This window comes from Pteropus alecto, unplaced genomic scaffold (assembly GCF_000325575.1).
Source record: "Pteropus alecto unplaced genomic scaffold, ASM32557v1 scaffold11, whole genome shotgun sequence".
NCBI classification, from domain to species: domain Eukaryota; kingdom Metazoa; phylum Chordata; class Mammalia; order Chiroptera; family Pteropodidae; genus Pteropus; species Pteropus alecto.
The window spans coordinates 4,756,840-4,780,387 of record NW_006431956.1 but is presented as its reverse complement, the minus strand read 5'-3'; the positions used below and the strand labels follow the sequence as shown (position 1 = coordinate 4,780,387).

Here is a 23,548-nt window from a genome sequence, read left to right as displayed (position 1 = left end):
ACTTTTAGCTACTGGCAAGCAGGCAGAGAAGAGACAGAGCAACTTTGAGCTCTTGCACATCTTCATTTTAATATTGATAGGGCCTCGTTTATTTCTAGTTCTCCATTACTCCTAGGATATAGTCATTCAGGGACCTCAGCTGAACATCTGGGGTGCCTACCAGTTCCTGACTCCTTGGTCTTGAACTCCAATTTTTTATCTTCCTAGGACTGTAAGAAACTATTTATCTTTTTAACTACTATCGCTCTTTTCTGCTTGTCTTCCTTCAGTCTGTGTTGCTTATAAATGGGCAAATGTATTGTGGAATCAAGCAGCTGAAATTTTAAACTGACTTGTCTTTGCTTTCTTTCTCTTGTGGGATCTCGGCTCTCAGGCCCTGGCTGTCTTAGGTGCCTTAGATGTCAGTGTGTGTCTTCCCACTCCTGGCAGGCTGTGGGAACTATTGAGTTTTCTGCCTCCTAGCAGTTTTTGCTGAGGCTGGTAGTATTGGTAGTCTTTCCCCCCAGCACATTCTTCCTCACTGGTAGTATTGGTAGTCTTTCCCCCCTGCACATTCTTCCTCATGTTGCCACCATCTTCCTTCATTCTTGCTGTCTGTAATACAATTGTGATGGCTGGAAGACCATGAAGTGACTTTGAGGATGGAAATCTTAAAGAGGATAGATGCTAGAAAAGAAAGATTGAAGAGCCTGCAATCCTGTTGACTCTTGAGTCCTCATTTCAGACCTGGACGACTTAGATCTAGATTTCTTAGACATCATGAGAGAATCAATATTTTCTCTTGTTTTAGCCTTGCTGTTATTTTAAGTTTTATGTCCTACCAAAGCAAATCTAATGCTAATTAATAAAATGAGTGTTCAGCGAATTAACATAAGTATACATTCACATTAATATATTTTGTGTCATTAGTTTTTAGCCTTTTATATGGTTGTGACATATATAATAAGAGACATTCACCTGAGTGAATAGTTTCATGGGCAGGTTATCTAGTTTATGTGCCACACTTGCCCAAATGCCATCACTTTAATTCCCACACAAGGAAACGTGGAAATCCAAGTTAGTGAGAGGAATGCTACTATAGAGAAAGACTTGAATTCAAGTGTTATTATTATTGGCAAGTTACTTATGACATACCTACCAAACGATCCCAGTAGACTGTACACTGTCTTGAAACAATATTTTCTTTCCATTCCACAAATATAATTTCATGAATAAAATATGGTTGTAAACAGATGTAGGGAGAAAATGAAAAAACAAAGTATGTTTGAAAAATATTCAGAAATTAGTGAGAAATTACATGTAGAGGGGTGAAAGAAAAAATGTTAAAAATGACACTATGCTTTTTAAACTTAAGGTCTGGCACAGTGGTGCTATTAGTAGAAATAGGCGAATTAGGAAAGACTTTCTTACAATAAATGTCTCACTACTTAAGATTAAGAATATGTTTAATTGGCATGCTTCCTCTTGATGTGTATGTGTATGGATTCTCTGTATAATGTGGTGTAACACCAATATAAAAGAATTTCTTTACCTTTTCTCACCCTAAAGGATATTACAGAACTTTACCAAACCTTTGGTTGCAGCGGTACCCTTATACATCCTATAACTGCCCCTATTCCTAGACAATATTTCAGGGGCTAGTCTTTAAACCATTTACAATTCTCATGTATGTGGCAAAATTTTATGACTCCATTGAAAATAGGAATTCAACATAAAGCAGCATTATTTCCTTATTTTGACAAAGATTATAATTAGCATCTCAGGATTTATGGTAGTATCTGTTCACATTTTTGAGGTATGCGCTTAAGAATGACTCACTCTCCTGACTCACTTGTTGAAGTTCACTGTCAATCAAAAGCTCTTTCATTCTGCTTTTCTTTTTCTGGCTTTAATTTTTTTCCAAATGAATAGAATTATTGTAGTAAGTCTCACTTACTACAATATAACCTTTGTTTTTTTCTTGATTGGTGTGTATATGCCATGCCTCGAGGCATATTCAAAGGTTTTACTTATGATGGCTGGCATTTTGTTTAGTCTTGGCAGGAAGTATGGTATAGTGAGAGTTAGTAGTGTGTAAGAGTAGTGAGACAACAAGTTCTCTTGTTAACAGGATGAATGTATAAATACTACATAATTTACTTTAGTGGAAATATGCATCTGTTGTTAAGGAATGTACAATAAATTTAGTTGTACCCAATTAAATCCTATTCCAGGAAGTACCATCAGGCCTGATAATATTTCTGCTTAACAACTGAGCTGACACAATTATTTCAAAGAATACTTGATCAAACAAAATTTCAGTGAAATAATTTGAATAGTCCTTAGAGTTTATGATAGGATAAGACCAATGACTTAAGACTAGATGAATAGCCCTAAACAATCCACTGTAGAAATTCTATGAGTTTTGCTACACTATGTGTAGGCGTTAACACATAGTTACGTGCACAAGATTTGTAGACAGAGAGGCCTGGATTTGCTTTGTGACATCACCACTTAATGGCTGTGTAATCCCAGGCCAACATTAACTTCGCTAAGGCTGTTTTCTCATCTCTACAATGATACCTGTGTCACTAAGATTGTGATTAGAATTAAATTAGAAAATTCTTGTTCATCCATTTAGTCATTTAATATATTTACTGAGCATTAATCATGTGACAGGCATTGTACGAGTCACTGGTTTACAGTGGTAAATACAATGACACGGACTGATTTGTGGGTCCAGTGGAGAAGACAGGAAGCAAACAAGTAAACAGATAAAATAATTTAAAATTGTGTTATTTTCTGTGAAGGAAGATATCAAGATGCTGTATAAAAAAGAACAGTAAAAGAATATCTCCCTGAAGAGGTAGCGGTTGGGGTGTTTTTTGGTAAAGTGGAGAGGAGAATTCCATGCAGAGGGAACAAAGGGTACGGAATGGCCCTGAGCGCACACACACACTAGTGTCGTTAGGAACTAAAATAAGGCCTATGTGGTTGGCGTTTGGCTTGCATATGGTGAAGAGTGGGGTAAATAGCTATTCATGATCTGTGTGGTGCCTGGCTCATGGCACAAGATTAATGTTAGTTGCTGTCATTGTTATTATTATAATGATTCCTTACTTTATTTAGAGGTTACTTTATGGACTGTCACTTAAAACCTTGAAGGAAGCAAATAGCTTCCAAAGTAGATGCCACAAAGTCAGTGTATTTAAACTTGTGTGCTGTTTAGAGAGGCCTTTAGGCCTTCACTCAGAGCTTATTGGTAATTATTTTTCATACTGTTCACATAGATTTAGTTATTTGATTTTTATAAAACCCAGAAGTGGCAAATTGGGGCATAAATGTAGAAGTTCTCCAGATGCAAGAAATTTTAGTGTAATAAAAATAAAATTCAGAGTGATTACTGATTGTTAAAAATGTAAAATGATGAAATCGTTTGTTTTTTTCCCTCAGATTTATTGAGATATTATTTACATATAGTGAATTCATTTGAAGCATAGAGCTTGATGAATTTTGATAATTATTGTCGCATAGCTACCACCACATCCCGATGTAGGAAAGTTCCAAAAAGAATCCTAAAAATTATTGTTTTCTTGTGTTGCCCAGGCAACCAGCCTCTAATCTGCTCTCTGTTATTAAGATTTTGTGTGTTCTAGAATTTCATATAAATGGGATTGTACATTATGAGGCCTTTTGTGTTTGACTTTTTTTATTCATGTTGTCGCATGTATTAGTAATTTCTTCCTTCGTATTGTTGCATAGTGTTCCAGAGTAGGGATTAACTACAATTTGTTTATCCATTCACCAATTTATGGACAGTTGGGTTGTTTCTAGTCTTCCACTATCATGAATAATGCTTGTATGAACATTCACATAAAATTCTTTGTGAATATGTAGATACCTAGGAGTTGGGTTACTGGGTCAACTTCATGTTTAACTTTATAAGATACTTCTACTCTTTTCTAATGTGACTGTACCATCTTTTCTTCTTATTAGTACTATGTGAGAGTTCTAGATGCTCCACATCCTTGTCAAACTTGGTATTGTCAATCTTTTTTAACTTTTGCCTTAGTTGAATCTAAATGTGACTTTAATTTGCATTTCTCTGATGACTAGTGATATTGAATACCTTTTTATATGCTTATTGGCCATTTGTATATCTTCTTTGTGAAGATCTCTGATATTTGAAATGTCTGTTCAAATCTTTTTCCTATTAAAAAAATGTGCTGTTTGTCATCATATTTAGTTGTAAGAGTTCTTTCTATATTCTGGGTACAAGCCCTTTGACAGATGTGTTTTACAAATATTTTCTCCCAGTTTGTGGCTTGCATTTTGTTTTCTTAACTATATCTCTTGAAGAGCAAGAGTTTTAAATTTTGATGAAATCTATTTTATCAATTTTTATCAACATTCCTTTTATAGTTTGTATTTGTTTAGTTGCTTAACACAATGTCCCATTTTCCCTTCTGTTTTCTTTTAGAAGTTCCATACTTTTCGCTCGTACATATTGATTTTTGACTTATTTCGATTTAAGTTTTACGTACTGTGTGAGGTAAAGGCCAGAGATTATTATTTCTTTCTCATATGGGTATCTAGTGATTCCAGTGCCATTTATTGGAAAGACTTTTCCCCATTGAATTATTTTGACACCTTTGAAACTATGAGATCTTGCTATCATTTGTAGTCATCTTCTTTCACCAAGAATTTAATCCTGACAACAAAGCTTATGCAAATATAAATTTATCTTGTAATCTTACTGGTAAGTATGTATTTTAGGAGGTTGTGAGAACAATGAAGGGAACTGTTTTTTAGGGCTAATAAGGAAGCGTTTGTAGGTAATGGAGAAGTGATGATAACTTTTAAGAATTTGTAAAATTTTAAGGAAGAAAATTCTGTACCTAGTTAGTGATGTACAAATTAGGAAAATGAATTAGGAAAATATTAGAGTAAAAGTAGGCTTGCTTACATTTACAGACTCTAAAAGGAGAACTGGATCAATAAAAGAAAAATTTATAGTGGCTGCTGATTCTAATGAGAAAGGAAAAGGTAAGGGAATTGACACAAAATAAAGTAGTTGCTTTGAGTTCAGGGGCTTAACTGAAAGGTGGGGAAAAAAGCTTTAACCAATAATGAATGAAAAAGTAGTAGGTACTTAAAAAAATAGTGTCAGGAAAGATCAAGCACAAATGAATTGACATCTGTGAACAGTGCAGAGCATGTTAAAAACATCTCGAGAAGCTCAGTGTGGGCCCTGAGGATCAGTAGTGACCAGATAATTATGCTGTTCACGTAATGTAAACGTGAGGGAGAGCATGTAAGTTGCAGACTCTTTTGCTTCTGTCTGCTTTTTTTTTTTTTTTTTTTTAAAGCAGAGTTATCATAAAACAGAAAAGGGAATGGACAGAAATGAGAGGTAATTGAAGCCCAAGATAAGTTACGAGATAATAAAACCTTTTAAGTTCAGGTCTTTAGGATTAGATGAGTTACAGTCTTGGATTATTTTGAAATAATTGTGCCTAGATTTTTAAGGGTAGTGAAAGGTGCAGAAGGTACATGAAGACTGGACTAAAAAGAGGAGTAAGGATAGATTCTGGTAACTCAAAACGTCTGAACTTCATGTCAGTTCTAATCAGAATTGTAGCTTTGTGTATTAAATAAGGAGTGCATGAGTGAATTTAAAAGGAAACAATCTTTAGCAGCTTTTCTGGATATGAGAACAAACTAATGCAACTTCCTTTTTTTTTTGGTCACTGAAAGACAACCCAAGGAAATACGTTTTATTTGGATGTTAGGAAGATACTCAATAAAGTCTTCTATGATGCTACCATAGACTAAAAGTGATAGGTCATGTAAAGATTTTGTAGTTGATTGATAGGCCATATTTAAATTAATTATGTCAGTCAGAGTGAAGGTCTTTGCCAGTGTGTCCTAGGGTCTTAGCTTTTTCAATGTTTTTTCAGTGGCTAGTTGGAAATTTAGCTATGATCATTGGATTGATGAAGGGAGAGGAAGGCAAAGAGTTGAGAGATAGCTTGAGTGAAGTTATGAAATTAAGATTTACAAAGATCTTTACAGGTTAGAATACTGGACCAAAATGAAAAATGTTTTAATTAGAAATGATAAAATGCCAAGTTCTACACGGAAAGTGAGACAGTTCCAAGAGAGGACTGAGAGATTTTAATTAAGTATATGCTAAATACGAACCCATTAAATTGACTTGCCAGCCAGAAAAGGAAAGTGAATGGTTTGGTTGCAGATTAAGGGAGGTAATTGAGTCGGTGTTCTCCTCACAGCAGACCTTTTCTGGGGTATGGTGTTGAATTTGGTATTAGATTTCAAGGGGGACTTTAGTAATATGTCATTTGTTGAACAGTGCGAGTATGTCAGTGATTGGTATTTATTTATAGGTTTATCATATGGAAAAGCTCGATTTTGTTTAGAACTAAAAGGAAGACATTTCCAATAATAATTAGAAGATTACAAGATGGAATGGGCAGACTTCTGAGATTTCCAGGCATTAAAGGAGAAATTAAGTGACCAGTTATTAATGTTATAGAGGAAATGTTATCATTTGTGGGAGCTCGAGCTAGATACACTTTGTTTCCTTTGAATACCTTTAACTTTTTAAAAACTTTAATATCTGCTTAGATATCTCACAGTTAATTTGATCATTTTTGTCCTTAAGACCTTATTAATAATAAATACCTTATGTTTAGATAGTACTTTAAAGTTTTAAAATTACTTTATGAGCCTAATTAAATGCGATGGTCACAAGAATTCTACAAGTTGGGCAGGAAATGCTTTACTATTTTTAGACAGTTGTATCTTAATGATTTAGAGTATGGGTTCTGGATTACTGACCATCTGGACTCTTGATGCCTCCCTTTCCTCATTTGTAATTTGGTGGTGATAATAGTGATTATGCCATAGGGTTGTTTGGTTTTACATGTGACCATATGTTTGAGAATATATGCTTAGGACATAATAGTAGGCTTAGAATAGCAACTGACACATAGTAGGCAGTATTAGCTAATACTTTTGTTACCATGATTATTTCCCTTTTATAGATAAAACCTTTTCCTTGACTAAAGCTCATACAGGTTGTAACTTGCCCAGGTTTAAATCAGTAATAAGTGGTAGAGTAGTCATTGAGAATTCTGTTGAATTGGACAAAAAACAAAATCAGAAATGGAGTTAAACTAAAGGCATATGGAATAATTTTGTGAAACAGTATTGATTTCATTGAATTTGTTAAATGAATCTATCAGACTGTTCTGACATGGTTGACTATAGATTTGGGGAGCACTAGGATTTTCATGTATTTACATAGAGACACACATTCCAGATAGTAGAAAGCCCTAAATCAATAGGAAAGCCCTTTCTAAAGCATATTATAAATAAAAATAATCACATTTTCTTAAAGATTTATGGTTCTCAGTAGCGTTTAAAAGGAAGTAGGCAATTAACTTTAGTTCTCTTGGCATTCCAGTATACTTGCCAAGCCATTTGTTTTCTAGATGTGCTTAGATTTCCAGAGGAACATAAGTCAAACCGAAGGCCTCTCCTAGAAAAAAAAATCCCAATTGGCTATCATTTATAATGTGGAAGAAACAAATATAATCTCACTAAAATTCTGCTCTACCTTCAGATAATAACCTCTTTAGTTTATGACATGCTCTGTGGTTTTCTTGTCATGTTAGAAACAGTTCACATTGTACAGTAACACAGTTGTCCTCTATAGATGGTGTGATGCACTTCAAGAAGGATTGTTACTTTTGCCTTTTTCTCATTGCTGGTGAATACATCTATTATGGTAGGGGTGCTTTTATTCATTGACAAGGTTGTAAATGTCTTGAAAGCAGATATTATGTCTCGATCTAGGTCTCAGTACTTGCAAAGAGCCGTGTACATAATGAGTTTGTGAAATTGTCAATGCATTGATGGCTTTATTGGAAACCAAAGACCCCCGTTAGATTGGCTCTATTAAAAATGGTCGGTTAAAGTAAATTACCATTCACAATGATAGTTTTATGTAATTTCTTTGTCAACAAGTTGATTAAAGTTTTGTTCTTGGATAGGTCTGCTGTTGGCAAAATCAGTGTTGTATTGATATATGAGCTTAAAGGAATTAAAAAAACACTGTAAATGAAAGTCCTATGAGAAATCCATTTCATTACAACCCAAATTTGTCAGCAGTAAAAATCTCATCTGATAAGTGAATTGATCAGGAAAGTTGTGCTGTGATCTGCTTGGGCAGATTCTCCTGTAAATTTTGTTATTTGGCTTGTACTTATTTTTAAAGTATTTGAACCATCCCCAAGTAGCATAACATGTAATGACTTTATTATTTGTATTATTCTTTGTTTAATTTTTGCAGTTCTCAGTGAAGTGCTGACCCTTTTACAAATAATGGCACGAGTAAGGGTATGCTTCTATGGGTCTGGTTTTTTGTTCATCAAGAGGGTAAAATATAGGTCCTTAATCTCCCCTCTCTGCACCGTCATGGCCCCCTGCCTGCATGGCCCACTAAAGGAGAAAGTATTAACTGGTTTTCTTTTGGTCACAGGAGAGAAGTATGATGCACTTGGCTATAGTTTCTATCTCTTTGAATTTATATTCTCCCCTTCCTTCTTTTAGATCAGTGAAGAAAACTGAAAGATGAAGGCTTTCTATCAGAGAAAGCTGAGTTTGGCTTATTCTTGACTCTCCTAATGTATTGTATCACTAGAGGTTAAAATAAGGGCATGCATGGAAGGGAAGGGAACGTTAGTTTGCTTTTGCAGAAGTAGCTATGTTGGAGTAGTAGTATACCTTCAACCTTTCGCTGAGGAGAGATTTTTCTCCTAACGTTAATTATCTTTATAATTGTTAAAATGTTTTTTCTATTTTGACTGGGTGGTACATGTACATGGTAAACAAGTCAAGGTGTACTCCAGGTTATCCAGTGAAAAATAAGTGTCCTTTCCATTTAGCAACCTAGTTCGTATCCCCCCAACCCCTGCCCCCAGGACAACCACTGTTAACTTTGTATAAACTTTGTATATTTGCGTGCATCCCTAACTCCCAACCGTGTGTTATAGGACTTTTCTGAACCTTGCTTTCCCCACCTACTTACACTATATTTTGAAATTAATTCAAATCAGTATGTAATTTTGCTTCATGATTTTTAATAGCTGAATTGGTGGGCATTTATGTTGTTTCCAATCTTTTTTGCTGCACTGTAAAGTTGGCCATGCTTATTTACTTACAAAAGAGGAATTGGGTTTGCTGTTATAAATGCATTCTATAATTTCAGATGGTTTACTCAATGAGTTGGAGACAGTGCTTTCTAAGAAATGTTTTCCACAATAAAAAGAATGGCAGGCCTTTTATGTAAAATGTTATTATTTCTGGTCAGTCTCCTTGGAGTATGGTGATATTTCATGTGGAAACTGGCATAACTCATCAAGTACAGCATTCTGGAACAGGCTTCTTTTCCCCCTTAATGATGTCTTTAAAGAGTTTTAATGCTGTGTAAAAAATTCATTTAGAATCTGGTTGAACCTGTGTATAAGTTTTTGGTCAGGTAATTGAGGGTGAGGCATTGGGATGAGGATAGGATATATAGATTACTGTAAGGAAACCTATATGTGACTTTACAGGCTCTCCAGACAAGATGTCACCTGGAGCACAGTGGCAGCACTTTTCTGTTCATTCACGTATCAGTTGCACTTAAGATTACTGTTTTTTTTTTTTTTTAAATCCTGACTTTAATTTTGTAAGTTTTGTTGGAAATCTACATTCTACCTCTGATATTTTTCTCAAATATATTCAATTTTGGGAAGATAATGTATATTGCAGATTATATATGTGTTTTGTAAAATTGAAGGAATACGTATTTGGATGTAATTAAATTTATTTTTAAATTTTGAATCTTGAGTAGAATTTGCATCATTAGAAAAAGGCCGACAGTTGCCATAATCTTAGTCATTCAATTCTAAATAACCCAGATAATAATGATATGTTAGGAATATCAAAACGTGAGGTGTTAAATTTTTACCAAGTTTATTTTGCTTTCTTTATGGCCTCACACTGATTTCTAATCCCTAAGTCCTTCTCTTTTTCCTATCTTCCTTTATACACTTAACTTTTGCTCCAAAGCATTGCTTTCTGCTCCAGTTGTGGTAGGTAGGATATTGTGAAAAAAGAAGGGGAGGAGAAATGGTATAAGTTTGAAGACCTGTCTTTCCCACCCAACATGACTGTTGAGATGGGTGCTGTTGAAATCAATGTACCTGTTGCTGTGGACCCTAGCTTTTCATTAAGACATCACACCTTTCTCTCTCTGTCCAAATGGTACGCTTCTACCCTTCTTTTCAGACATGGGTCAGATGTTGCCTTGCAGTAAAAGTCTTTTTCTGAGTTAGCTTTTTTTTTCTATTAGCTTCTCCGTAGTATTTTAAAAAGACTTCTATTAAGGAGCACTTATCACTTATCACTTATAGTTGATTCTTTTGTGTCTGTCTCCCTCAAGGGACTAATCTTTTGGGGGAACTATATTTTATCCATATTCATGTTCACATCACAGTACCTAGATTCAGTGGCAATAAACGGTGCTCGATAATTTTGGAATTAGTGAATATCTGAAAACTTGATTCATCTCATTTTTCCAAGGAAAGTTGGTCTTTATATTCTTAATCTGATCTTCCATTCACTTATATGACTGATTACTAGGTATTCCAAGTGGAATTTTTAGGTATCTATAGAGATAGGGCAGAATTATTAAGATGACTTAAAAACATGTTTTAAACTTCCATATCTACCTTATAAGAAAACTAGGGAGCAAGTTTGTTTCTCAGGCAGCACACTATTTTATTAAAAAGCTTAAAATATGTTTGTAAATTTTAAAAAAATTTTCTAGCTTATGGTATCAATGTGATCTGTCTTTATATATTTAAAACTATATTTTATGATAAAAGTAATATGTATCTTTTATTGATCGTTCAGAAGAAAATACAAAAGTGTAAGAAGAAAATAAAATTATATTTCCTCCTCTTGGAATTTAAAATGTTTATTAACGTGTTGGTGCCTTTCTTTCCAGTCTTTGTTTATAGAGTTTTTGTTTTTTGTTAGTTTTGTTTCCCACAGTATTTGATGACCTACTGTTTTATTGTTTGGTATTGGAGTAACTTAAGGCTTCATTCAGATGGCCCAGTTCTGGTGAAATCCATCATTTAAGACCTGTTTAGAGCACATCTAGGGGGTTCATTTTGTGTTACTTTTGCAAATCCCTCAGTTCAGGAATACTTAGAAAATATTACTTGTTTTCTTTTTGAGGCCATTAAATTTTCCATTTTGCTTTGTTTTGTTTAACTCCCACCAGGACATTTGGTGTGCTTGTGATAATACGCAGAAAAAAACAAAGCTACCTTGATAGGCGCTGGCTTGCAGCTATGTTCTCTCACTAGGCAGGTGACCGGCTTCCGTACACACCATTCATGGTTCAAATTCATGCCTCAGGAAGATTACCAATTGTTACATGTCATGGCCTTGAGGAATTGCTCCAATGTTGAAACTGATGAAACATTAAAATTTTTCAAATACCACGGATGAGATGAGGGCAGCTCCTAGAGAGCAAATCCTAGGGAACCTTATATTTAAAGACTAAACAGAAGGAAAGGAATTAACACAGAATATGTAGGAAAAAAATAGCAAGAGCAGTAGGAGAAGAACCGAGGGAAAGTTATACAGTTAGGCAGTGAGTTTCAAGACTGAGGAAATATTTTACGTTGTCAAATACAGCTGAGATGTCAAATGAAAAATCACCTCCTTGTTCAGGTCTTTCCGGACTCTGTCACCAGAGTCGATTTCTCCCTCTATCATGTTCTCACAGCCCACTGCATGTACTTCTCTTGAAGCCCTTTCCGGCTGTGGTGTTTGGGGTCCCTGGCTCCCTTGGGTAGGCTCTCTGATCACCCTTTCCACTGCAGGGTCCTGAGCACATGGCCAGCCCTCCAACAACACTGCTGAATAAACACATGGTCACAAAAACTGTGGCTAATTATAAAATTATTTTTCAGATGTTTTCTCAGTCTAAAGCTAAGGAAGCTTTATTACCTATCCTGCTAGTAACCAGCAAATTACCCAAAGTCAGGAGGGTTGGTTTCCTGGTCCTAGACAGTTGTTTATCACAGATGGTAATATTCGTGTGCTACAGTGCTGATTTTTCTCTAACTCAAATTGAAAATGGTTTCACTTATATTTTGGTATTCGTATAAGTGAAGAGTTAAGAGTTTGTGAAGGTGTCTGCTCTTCCTTTAAATTATGCACATTTATGTTCCAAGATGATATTCAGATTGAATTGACACAATAATTTTAGTAAATGGTTGTTTTGTGAAACAACTGTGCCTCCATCTAGGCAATGATGTAATAAATTCACTCCCCATTCCTTTAGCTTTTATGAGCAGTATCTGTTTTGTTTTATTAAGATGTCTTTGTCAGGGAAATACTTATGTCTTTGTACAATATTTACATATTACAAACTGCCAGTGGTAGTGTTGGAAATATTGTTTTTTAAAGCTCATTATACTTTAGGGTTAATGAATCATTACTCATATGTGTTGTGTATACAAAAAAATAAAGATGTGGCTGAAAAGATTTGAAAGAAAGTACAGTAGGGCTGGGTTACATTGCATGGAGAATATAAGTCAAAGACTCTAATCCATAGGTGGGGAGCACATGTCTCCCTCTTTCCTGCCTGGGGTCTGGCAGTTGGTCACTTAATTGTTTCTAGTTGTATATGAAAACAATACTTAGCTCCCCAATTTAGCATTTGGAAAAATCTGCTTACTTGGTTATAATAATTAGATACTATTAAAAGTCTTTTTATATCTATAAAACTTTGTGGCAGCTTTATGGTGTCAGTGGAGTGAAACCATGGAAACTTGGGTGTCTGAAAATGAACAGGAGTAATTTGGGGAAGTCAACATTTGCAGATCTAGGAAGGTTTTCCTTTTTATTGGAGTTGGGTATTCACTTGCAGAAACACAATCAGCACATGTGGGTTTCGGCCCACTGAAATCCACTCACCTACTTCCTGGTTACTGTGCACTAGCTTTTGGCAGCTTATACCTTATTAATTTAGAGGTACATGGGCACATTTCTCTCTCTGTCTTTCCCTCTGAACTTTTGTAGCATAGTGGGCAAGAGGACAGACTTTAGAGTCTTCTGGATGTGGGTTTGAGTTGAGGCTCTGACACTGATGTAGCCTTGGACTATTTGCTTGACTTCTAAGTTTCATTTTCCTTATCTGTAAAATGTAAATAATAATAGGGCTATTTGAATATTAAATGAGATAATGTATATACCTAGCACATTGCCTGATGTATAATAATAGCTCAACAGACGTGAGCTATTACGGAGGCTTCATTTTCTCTACCGCTTTTCTGGCCTCTTTTCTATTTCAGAAACACCTCCTTGGCTTCCTATTGACTGGGGGGCATTTCCTTGGCCTCTAGCCCTTATTTAATGCTACTTTGAGGATCCCTGTTGATAGATATTCTTGATAAACCTTTATTCATTTGCTTGCCATTTTAGTTTTTCAAAGGCCACGTGGAGTGATTAAGAGCACTCTGGAGACATTGCCTTGTCCCAGATGCCACTTCCAAATTTCAAAGCTGTGTGATCTTTTCAAGTTTAATTAACCTAACAATTTTCTCATACACTAAATGAACAATAATGATATTTTTGATATGAGGACATTAAACGAAATAATATACATAAAATATTTAGATTGTGCAGAATAAATGCTTTCTGTGACTTAGGAGCCCTTTGGAGCCCAGCTCCTAGTCGGTACTTAATTCATCTAGACTCCAGATCAGTGACTTCCATGTATGTGTAGCACTTTTGATTTTTATTATGTAAGTAAATCTTACTTATACAAGTTACCCTAATACAACATTATTAGCACAATAACAGTAATAGGATATAAAGAATACATATATTAAACACACGTACACATGTAAGATACTCATAATCTTCTTTGGATTTATTAGATGAGGTGTGTTGAACGCAGCTGTATGCTGTGAGAATTATGTGGTGCTGTGCTTGGAGCTTAAGGAAGTCTTTTTTTAATGATTGAATGGATGACAGCTTCAGTGTGTTATGAACGCTTTATTTATTATGTCATAAATTTCTGGCTTTTGATGGCCTTTTGTTCCACTTTGAAGCTAAGGATGTTCAGGGACCAGATCATACTTGCATAGCTCATACTTTATGTATTAATAGAGTTCTTCCTTTGTGATACTTAGTTGCTGTAGGTAATATTGGATTTTAGTTTTTGTATGCTGTTTTAAGCACAATTTGGTATTTGTGTTTCATTTTTGATTTAAAGAGTAGAAAAGTTACCATTTGGTTGGTAATAAGGCTTGCCAAACTGTCCGTGGAATTAGTTGTTTACTATTAGGGTGAGCCAGTCTATGAATTTTCTTCTGTCCCCTTTGTCTTATATCTGGCCTGCAAGAATTTGCTGTAATTGCATCATTTCTTCAGTCCTTTGGGCTGAATTCAACACAAACTTTTATTGTGATAAATATAACTGTACATGCTTACACTTCTGAGTGAGCAGGAAGAGCTGTGAGAGTTAAGTAAATGAAGCGGATTCAACAGAATTCTTTCTATAATCCTAGAAATTAATCACGAAGGCATGTGATTTAGCATCTAGTAAAAGCATAAAGTATTTTAGTAACGTTAACATCAATATCCATTTGATAATTATTCCGTCATTTTAAAAAAATGTTTCTCAATTATTTCCTGTTATTTTCCTAAAACACACAACTTAAAACACAACAGAGGTGGTACAGTTGCTTATGGTCACAAAGAACATTTCATATAAACAGTTCTTGGATCTTTTACAATACCATTGGTCTCCATTTTGCACAAATAATGGACAATTTAGAGATAAGATTGGAAGGCTACTGGAATCCAGAAAACACAACTGTTAAGAAATCACAGGAATCAGATAGATTTCTTCTAAGAAAAGAAGTATAAGGACTGGAAGAAGTGAGAAGAAATGTAAAAACATCATCCACTCGCATTTCAGCAAAATAGCTTGCTGGTCAGAAACCAGGCTTTGATGTCAGATAGCCCGATTTTAAGTCCTGTTCTGCCACTTACTCACCTTGGGACCTCAATGACTTAACCTCTCAACGCCTCAGGCTCCGCATAGGTAAACTGGGGATAGTCAGAAAACTGAGGTAGTTTGTTGTGAGGCATATGTGAGATCACGTATAGTGAATGCCCAGCACAGTGTAGTAAGCTCTCACTAAACAGGTTATGAAGTATCTACAAACAAGGAGTTTTACACACCAGTCTGTGTCATCCATTAAAATGATCATACTGGTGGAAATACAGCCATGGTATAATCTTTAGTTTGCTAGCAACTGTAGGCGGGTTTAAATGAGTAAAATGACTCATATGCTTGCTTGTCTTGGTTCTAAGTATCTGTTGTTGGCAATTTTGTCATTCAACCCTGCCCCCAAATGTCGGAATTATATTCAACAACCAGTAATTATGTTTCTCATCAGTAGTAATGGTATTTAAATACTGTTACATCACTTCACATCCTTTTTCTCTGTGAGTCATCTTACATATAAATGTAGGAGGTACTAGTCTGATTGGGAGTTCTAGGGAACCAGCGATATTATTCTCCTTGAGAAGGAAGACACAGGAGACTGACAGAGGGAGATCAAAATGGCTCCTCTTGGCTGATTGGAAGGCATGTTATTAGATCTGAAGTGAAAGGGCTTATTAGCCCACCTTGACTTAAGACTTACCTGCTGGGTGACTAGCACTGCCAAGCAAACCCAGGCCTCTCCTCCGGACAGGTGCCTTCCCGCGTGAGAGCAGATCCGAGGGCAGGCACCCAGGGACAGGTGGCTGAGAGGGAAAGGTGCGAGCTCAGCCAGCCTCGCTCAGGTGCTCCTTTCAGACTCGACTCCAGATGTCTTTCTGCCCACATGAGAGGAGTGAGGGAAGAGTGGGGAGAGAGCCCTGGAGTGTCATTCCAGCCGAAGTCCCTCCATGTGGCCCTGTCACATGATGCAAGCACACACAGCCAAGTGAACAGGACCTTCCATTAAAGACAGTGAGACTGTGAGGTTCTGCGAGTAGGTTAGGATGCTAGATAAAGGGAAAGCACGCGCAGAGAGTAGGTGGGGACACAGACGTGAAAAACGCGCTTCTGGCTCCCTTCATCTCTGTCTATTATGTCTGTCTGTCTGTCCGTCCATCCATCCATCCATCCATTTATTCCTTCATTCTTTAATGGATATGAAGAATTAGTAAATAATCAGAAGTACTAATTAGACATAGCTTGTGACTTCTCATGTCTGAATTTTAGACTCAGTAAAATCTTAAATGCCACCTTAAAATAGAATTAAAAAAAAAAAACAGAATAAAATATATGAGAAAGCTAAGAATCTTTAACAAAGATGTACTTTTTGCAATGAAGGGACATTTGAAAAATAGCTTTTAAATCTAATTTTAAAAAACCAGTTGATATATTAGGTGGTTACCTGGTTGAATAATTCACATTAGTAATGAATTTTGAGTAATTTTTCTTTTCCTTTTAAGAAATATTTAGTGAGCAGTTACCACGTGCTAGGCACTGTGATAGATTGTAGAGATACTGGGATGGAGGAGGTACTGTCTTTTGTCAGGGAGATTACAGTTTAATAGAAGAGACATGTAGTACTAAATGTTAAATAAAATATCAAGGGTACTAGGCTGCAGGGGCCAGTTCTACCTTTATGGCAATGGGCAGTGCTAAGGAAGATCACCTAGAAGCAGCTTATGATTCATGATTAAATATGAGGAAAAAAATTATCTTCTCTCTTAGAATGAATCCTTGTCAATAATTGTTTCTAGGACTTTAAAAATTAGTTTCTTATCTTTCTAGAAATTAGGAAGCAAGTAATAGAAGTCTGCCAAAGAATTGGTGTTAAAACTATAATTTTAAATATTTTGTTAGTTATAGAAATATAAAATACCTGCCTGATGTTGGGTGCTCCGTGTTTAAAATATTAGAGATGTGTATCCTAGTCTTAAATGTCTTAAAATATTTGCTTTTATATATTATATATATATATGACTATGTATATATATATGAAACAACCTACCAATTTTAAAATGTCAATCTTCTTACTTGTAAAAGGAAGAGGAGGACCTGGAGAATTGTGGGAGCCTCTGTGAAACCGACTGGAAGAGAAATTGTTTGAGCAGTCGATTACAAATGCACTAACAAAAGAAGGCTGGTGGGTGCAACGTCCTTGCTTGATCTGTGTAGCAAGGGCAGTTCTGCAGAGGTCCTGGGTCCCCCGCGGGGAGGTGGGAGATCAAGTCAGGAGAACTTTGCTATATCTCTTCTCAACCCCACTCACCCTCCTTGCTTAAAAGTAGGGCTTCTATGTAAGAATTTGAAGAAATGCGTTCCGCAAATTTAATGGAAAATTTAAAAACAATTAATTTAAAGCATGATATTAGAGTGTTGATATACTGCTAATAGTGATATAATGGAATATTTTGAATGGACAGGTAAAACCATATTTATGCTGATAATTAAAATAAAAGCTAAAATTGAAGAGCATTTAGGATTGTTTTGACAGCTTTTTAAAAATTAGACGATGCATATATTAAACCAGAGGAATATGAAGATGTACACGGATACTTGTGTGGCTCTGCTGAAGAGATCTGGGCATTTCTGAGGACTTTGCGTTTATGGCACTGGTTCTTTCACGTGCTTAGCTTTTGGCCTTGGACTATCTACTCCTTGATCTTGATTATTTATACTGTTTTTATAATTGCAGCTATGATCAGAATCTTTTGTTGTTGTGTTGTTCCCAATTGAACATGAGAAAGAGGAAAGGAAGCCAAATGATGTTTCTAAGATTATTACATTGTTGGGGGAAGGAAGGAGATAAATGGCTTTTTGAGATTATGCATTTTTTGATGAGACCTGTTCAACATGGAATTAGCTGAGTTATAAGAGATGGAAATGGGACTAGGCTGGAGCGCAAAGGAGCATTGGATTACAGACCCATCCTGCAGCCCCCATGGAGGGAATAAAGCAAGTAGGGGATTCTGGATCAGTTCTTCTGGCAGGGCCACAGATGGTGCTTCTGGCTTAGGCTATCTCGGTATCCCGGGATGCTATTTCAGAAACAGCTTTCTCACGGGGAGGGCAGGTCTACGTAGCTTTTAGGTGCACAAATTTAATTTCATCTTGCACAGAATGACCAATTTAAATAAGTGATATTTCAGGTTCTCTTGTGACTGGTGTACCTTCCTTTATTTAGTTTGTTTTTAGTTATGTTTTGCTGTTGATCTGCTTAGTTCTGCTTATTCTTCCTCTGAGCATTCTTTCTAGCCTGGATCTAGAGCATGGCAAAATAAAGGCTCAAGTTTTTAGCAGTGGTGCCTAGTAAGATTTTACTATTAAAAAATCTTTATTCTTGGTGTATCTTAGTCTATGGTATACTGGGAAAGTAATCCAAAAAACTGAAACCATTGCTTAGGCACTTGATTGAAAGATGAAATGGAATTAAGGAACTCAAGTCATAGACATGAGCAACTTATTCAAATTACTTCAGAAAAAAGCATTTGCTATATGAATACTGTACATTGAACTGGAAACGAAAGCCATCAAGAACTGATGCATGAAGCAGCTTCAGGGATGGGCTGGCTCTTTTGAGGCTAAAAGGTCTCTCTGATTATGACTTTGCTTTGCTCTGTGTATCAGGTACTGTTTTCCTCTCTGCAACAGCTGCTTTTTCTCAGCTTGCTGGTAGTTTCTGCTTCCTCATTTTTTCAGCTTGCCTTTGGTCACCATTGTCTATTATGCTCTTTACCTCCTGATGTTTCATCTAACTCCCATTACAAATTGATTCTCTCAATTTATCCTAGTCCAGATTCCTAAGAGAGGACTTCTTGAATAAACTATGTTAATGCATTATGAAACTTTACAGCTGTGAAAAGGGGAGTGGTAGATGCACTGATATATTGGAACCAGACTGAACTCTTTGTTCAGTGACATCACCTTGGTAGCTTGGTATTGGCCACCATAGCGGAAGTATCGCAGCATGGAAATTGGCAGATGTCACAAACCAGAGAAGTCTCTCACGGCCTTTCTTCTTCCCTTCAAGAACCAGTTGCTAAACCTTTATTGGCAGGTTACTGAGGAGATTTGTAGGTGTTGTTAAGCAAAAGAGAGTAAGATGCTGAAGTACTTATAGAATGAGTCTAGTTTTTGAATAGAAAAGGGGGTTTAGATATATGTGTGTGCGCATACATACATGCAGATTCTTGTATGGTGTGGAGAGTATTTTTGGTAGGTAACAGTGGCGCTTCTAGGAAAGAGGCTTACGTTTGGAGGGAGGTGTGTGTATGTGTGCAGATCAGAGTTTAGTTTTAGATACTTTGTTGATTATGAACATTAAAAGCCAATGAAATTTTTACATAATCATCATAATGTCAGTGTCATTTATTTCAGTCTCAAATACTATGATGAGTTATGTAGGAAGGAAATATAATCCTAATGTTGAAAGTGTCAAGGTCAAATGAATTCACTTTTCCCATATGCTGCCAAATTCACAGCCATGCTTCTTTGTCTGTTACTTCATATTGGACTGAATTCTGTCACTCCCTGCTTTGCTCGTTCTGAGATTTCTAATAGTCCTCTAACCCTCTTTTTGGTGTCTTTTATATGTATGCTTTTACTGTGTTGCTAACAATATCCATGGTCTTATTTGTTGCTTAGACTCTGTTTTCTTATTGAAGATACCTTGTATTTCTTATTCTTATGTAAGCTGGTTGCTCTCTAGGCAGCTGCAGAGTTAGCATCTTGAAATGTCTAATTTTAGCTTCCTGAGATTTCATGGATCCTGTGTCTGCCTCTCTTTTTGATTCTGTTGAAGAAAAAATTATTCTGACACTTGTTAAAACAGTAAAGAAGACTTTATCCAGAACTATTGCAATAGGTACTAAGACTGTCATGACAGGGAAGAGAGATCAGGCTCAATGCCAAATACAAATAAGGACACGTGGGGATGGATTCCTAGCCAACTAGTGGAGTAAGGAATTCGGTGGATGCACAGTTACTGAGAGGAGACGTCAAGGGTAGGGGGATTCTTGCTAAACTGACTTAACAGGATTCTTGGTAAAGGCAGGCCAGGATGATCAGATATCACAGGTGCGGGCTGGGGAACTCTTGCTCAACTGACTTAGCAGGATTCTTGCTACAGCTGGATTAGGCAGGTGAGGGATGCGAGGCCAAGGTCAAGGCCTAGCTGAGAAGAGTCGCTGTGGAGCCTGACTAACTTTGGACACTAGAGCGTCTTTGTCGATTCTTTTGGTTGTTCTTTTGTTTTTCTGTAATATATGCTCAAATTCTTTCTAAAAGAAACATCGCAAGGCAATGAACTTTGAACCCTTGTATTAGTTTCTTATTGCTGCTGTAACAAATTATCACAAACTTGCTGGCTTGAAACAACATAAATTTTTCTTACAGTTCTGGAGGCCAGAAGTCTGAAATAACTTTCACTGGGGTAAAGTCAGGGCGTCAGCAGGGCTTGGAGCCAGTAGAGGAGAATCCATTTCCTTGCCTTTTCTAACTTCTGGAGGGGCCTCCTGCTTTCCTTGGCTCAGACTCCTTCCTTTCTCACATCATTGCAACCTCTTTTGTCCATCATCCCATCTCCTATTTCTTTCTTTGACCTAATTGTCTCCCTGTTATAAAGTACCTTGCGATTACATTGGGCCTATCTGCATGGTCCAGGATAATCTCTCCATCTCCTTACTCAATTACATCTGCAGATCCCTTTTGCCATATAAGGTACATTTACAGGTTTCAGAGATTCGGATGTGGATATTTTGGGGAGGGTCATTCTTCAGGTCACCAACCTTTTAATATCTAAAAATGTTTTTATTTTTTCCTTATGCTTAATTGATAGTTCGGGTTGGTATAGAATTCTAAGTTAATGATTTTTTTTTTTCTCAGAACTTTGAAAATAGTGCTTCGTTATCTTCTAGCTGATAAGAAGCTTGATGCCCGTCTGATTCTCACTCCTTGGTGTATGACTTGACATTTTCCCCTTTTTCTAAGCTTCTGAGACCTTTTGCTTCTATTGACTGTTACAACTGGCTTACGCTGGGCATGAACTTAATTTCTTAGTGTCCAGTTAAGTATAATTAATGTTCATAAGCATGCCTCTAACATGGCTGATACTTTTGCAAAGTGGTTTCCAAATTGTAGGTCCTGACCCATTTCAAAGAAAGGAGAAAGCGATGAAAGGGGAAAGAATAAGTAGAATGGAATAGAAATTTTCACAGTGCCATCCTACGGTAGCTGTACATATTGTTATAAAAAACATTTGTTTCACTTTTATACGTGTGGTGTGTTAAAAATTTCCAAAACCTTCCGGAATTTAACATGTATTTGCATAGTGTCTGAAACAGGAGCAGTTTTCACAATAAAAATTTTCATTAAGATTCTGTTAAGATATAAACTATATTTGAGGAGAAGAACATTCCTATTTAGCTTTAGTTTAATGTTTTACGTAAAAACTTTCTTTGTTGCTCCATGACAAGTTTTATTAAAAGCCATAGAATGTGGCTAATTTTGAAGTACAAGATTAAGGCATATTCTGAAGCCGCTTGTTTAAAGCCCTGTTTGTTATGAGATGGAATGCTGGGTGTAGGCTGGTGTGGTTCATACTTGGGATGTAGCATGAAAGACATGTTTTTACCCTCAACAAATATCATCTTTGTTTGAATATCTGTAGTCTGTGTAACCACAGCAAGGTCTTTTTTTCCCCTTAGAATGCATCTCAAACTTCTTTCTTGTGCTTGTTTCACACAGTTTAAAGTAGAGCTGCCGTCCGCTTTTCTGTTTCAGTTTGTTGCAGAATGTGTGAGTTACCACCTGACACCCTTGGTGTGCTTGAGAACTCTAAAATAATAACGAAATCTTGGAATAGATAAATTTACTGTATGAGGACTGAAGCTGTTGTTAATTCCCAAGGCCAGACTGGCTATCTAACAAAGGGTAACGTACTTTTTAAATTGAAATTGTCGATTTATATATATTTAACATTCATCTTTCAAAATGTACTCTAGGAAAAATGGTCTGCTTTCAATTTTGTTTTATTGGATTGAATTTGAAATTTAATAACTAAATGAATCATTCATTAGAATTTGAGGTTTAACTTAGTGGATAAGTTACAATGCCTGCTTTTAAAAAATGTAATTCAGAAGGATACTTGATTTTTAAAAGTTCTTGGGTTTAAATGGAATTAGAGGTCTTAAATGTTATAGTTGTTAGTTTTTCAAACGCTTCTTAAAATGCTATAGCTTCCATAAATTTTTGTCCAGAGATGTCTTCTTGTATACTAGAGTGTTTATTTAATCCAAACGTCTTTTTATCCTTACTGCTTAAAATATGCCTCTTTTACTTTGAAACCATGTGATAGTGGCTGTAAAGTCAATAAAAATAATTTGATTTAATTTGGCTTGAATAATGTAGTAGGTTTTTAAAATTTGATAATGACATGTGATGTAAGTACTAAGTAACACAGCTTTCCTTGTTTGATAGGTGTCTGGGACTCTGCACACTTGAAACAGACACAAGACAGCTGTTGATAGCCCTGTGGTCAATGTTTTAGGGCAAGCTCTTTGTTCTTGCAATGGAATTTCTAAATAAGCTATCAGAATGAAACCAAAGGGAGTATTTGAGTGTAATTCTTAACCAAGTTCTCAACTGGAGATCAGGCATTCTGAAACTTAATTTAACTATTCTAAATTCTGCTTAAAGATACTGCTTCTTACTCTAAAGGTGATTGTCTCACAATATGGGTTATTGAATGACATCTCTAAACTCAGTGTTGAGAAAGATTGATATTTACATTTAGTCTCTTCAAAGAAGCAGGTTTGGCTATATTTTATAAAATTAGTTTGACTTTAAATTTACTCTCTTTTTAGAATATATTCATTAATATTACAAAATTTTCTCCCCATGAGAGAGTACAAGGATAAAGAATTCCTAAAATAATTTAAAGATATAGAACATTTATTTGTTTTAGAGTCAACTCTTCCAATCATATTAAAGTACATCACCTGTCTTCCATAAAGTTAGGATACAATTTCATCCAGTTTCAGTACGACCTCTGTTAGTTAGGATTTCTTTTCTGGATATCTCTAGACTATAGATGATTCATGTAAAGCTTTATATCTATCTTGTAGTTTGTCACAATGATGTTTTCTTGGGTTACTTTGCATCTTCACTTTCCAGCTCCATACCATTTCCATTTCTTGCCTTTGTACTTTTAAACATTTTGTTGTTAAGTTGGAAATATAGTTGAGACTCCTACAACTGGTAGCAGAGATAAAGGACTGGTATAAAATATGTTCAAAGAAAACACTCATCCATTGAATTTGGCCTAATCACCATAGAAATTCATGCTTAGCTGTTTCGATAATGGAAATAGAACTTAATGAATAGTCAAGTTTCCTAGCTTGATATTAATTTATTGACTTGCTT

At 35.9% G+C, this 23,548-nt stretch overlaps 1 protein-coding gene across 2 annotated transcripts in view; it reads left to right on the top strand.

The window, feature by feature from the left end:
- Positions 1 to 23,548, top strand: part of USP6NL (USP6 N-terminal like) — a 123,161-nt gene that overhangs the window by 32,838 nt on the left and 66,775 nt on the right. The window contains exon 1 of one of the 2 annotated variants that reach the window (XM_015585669.2): positions 21,908 to 22,057. The exons of the other annotated variant lie outside the window; for it this stretch is intronic. Within the exon in view, the coding sequence (XP_015441155.1) occupies positions 22,003 to 22,057 (55 nt within the window). The 5' untranslated portion in view covers positions 21,908 to 22,002. Of the gene's footprint in view, positions 1 to 21,907; positions 22,058 to 23,548 lie in introns of those variants that run through there. 2 annotated transcript variants of the gene reach the window in all.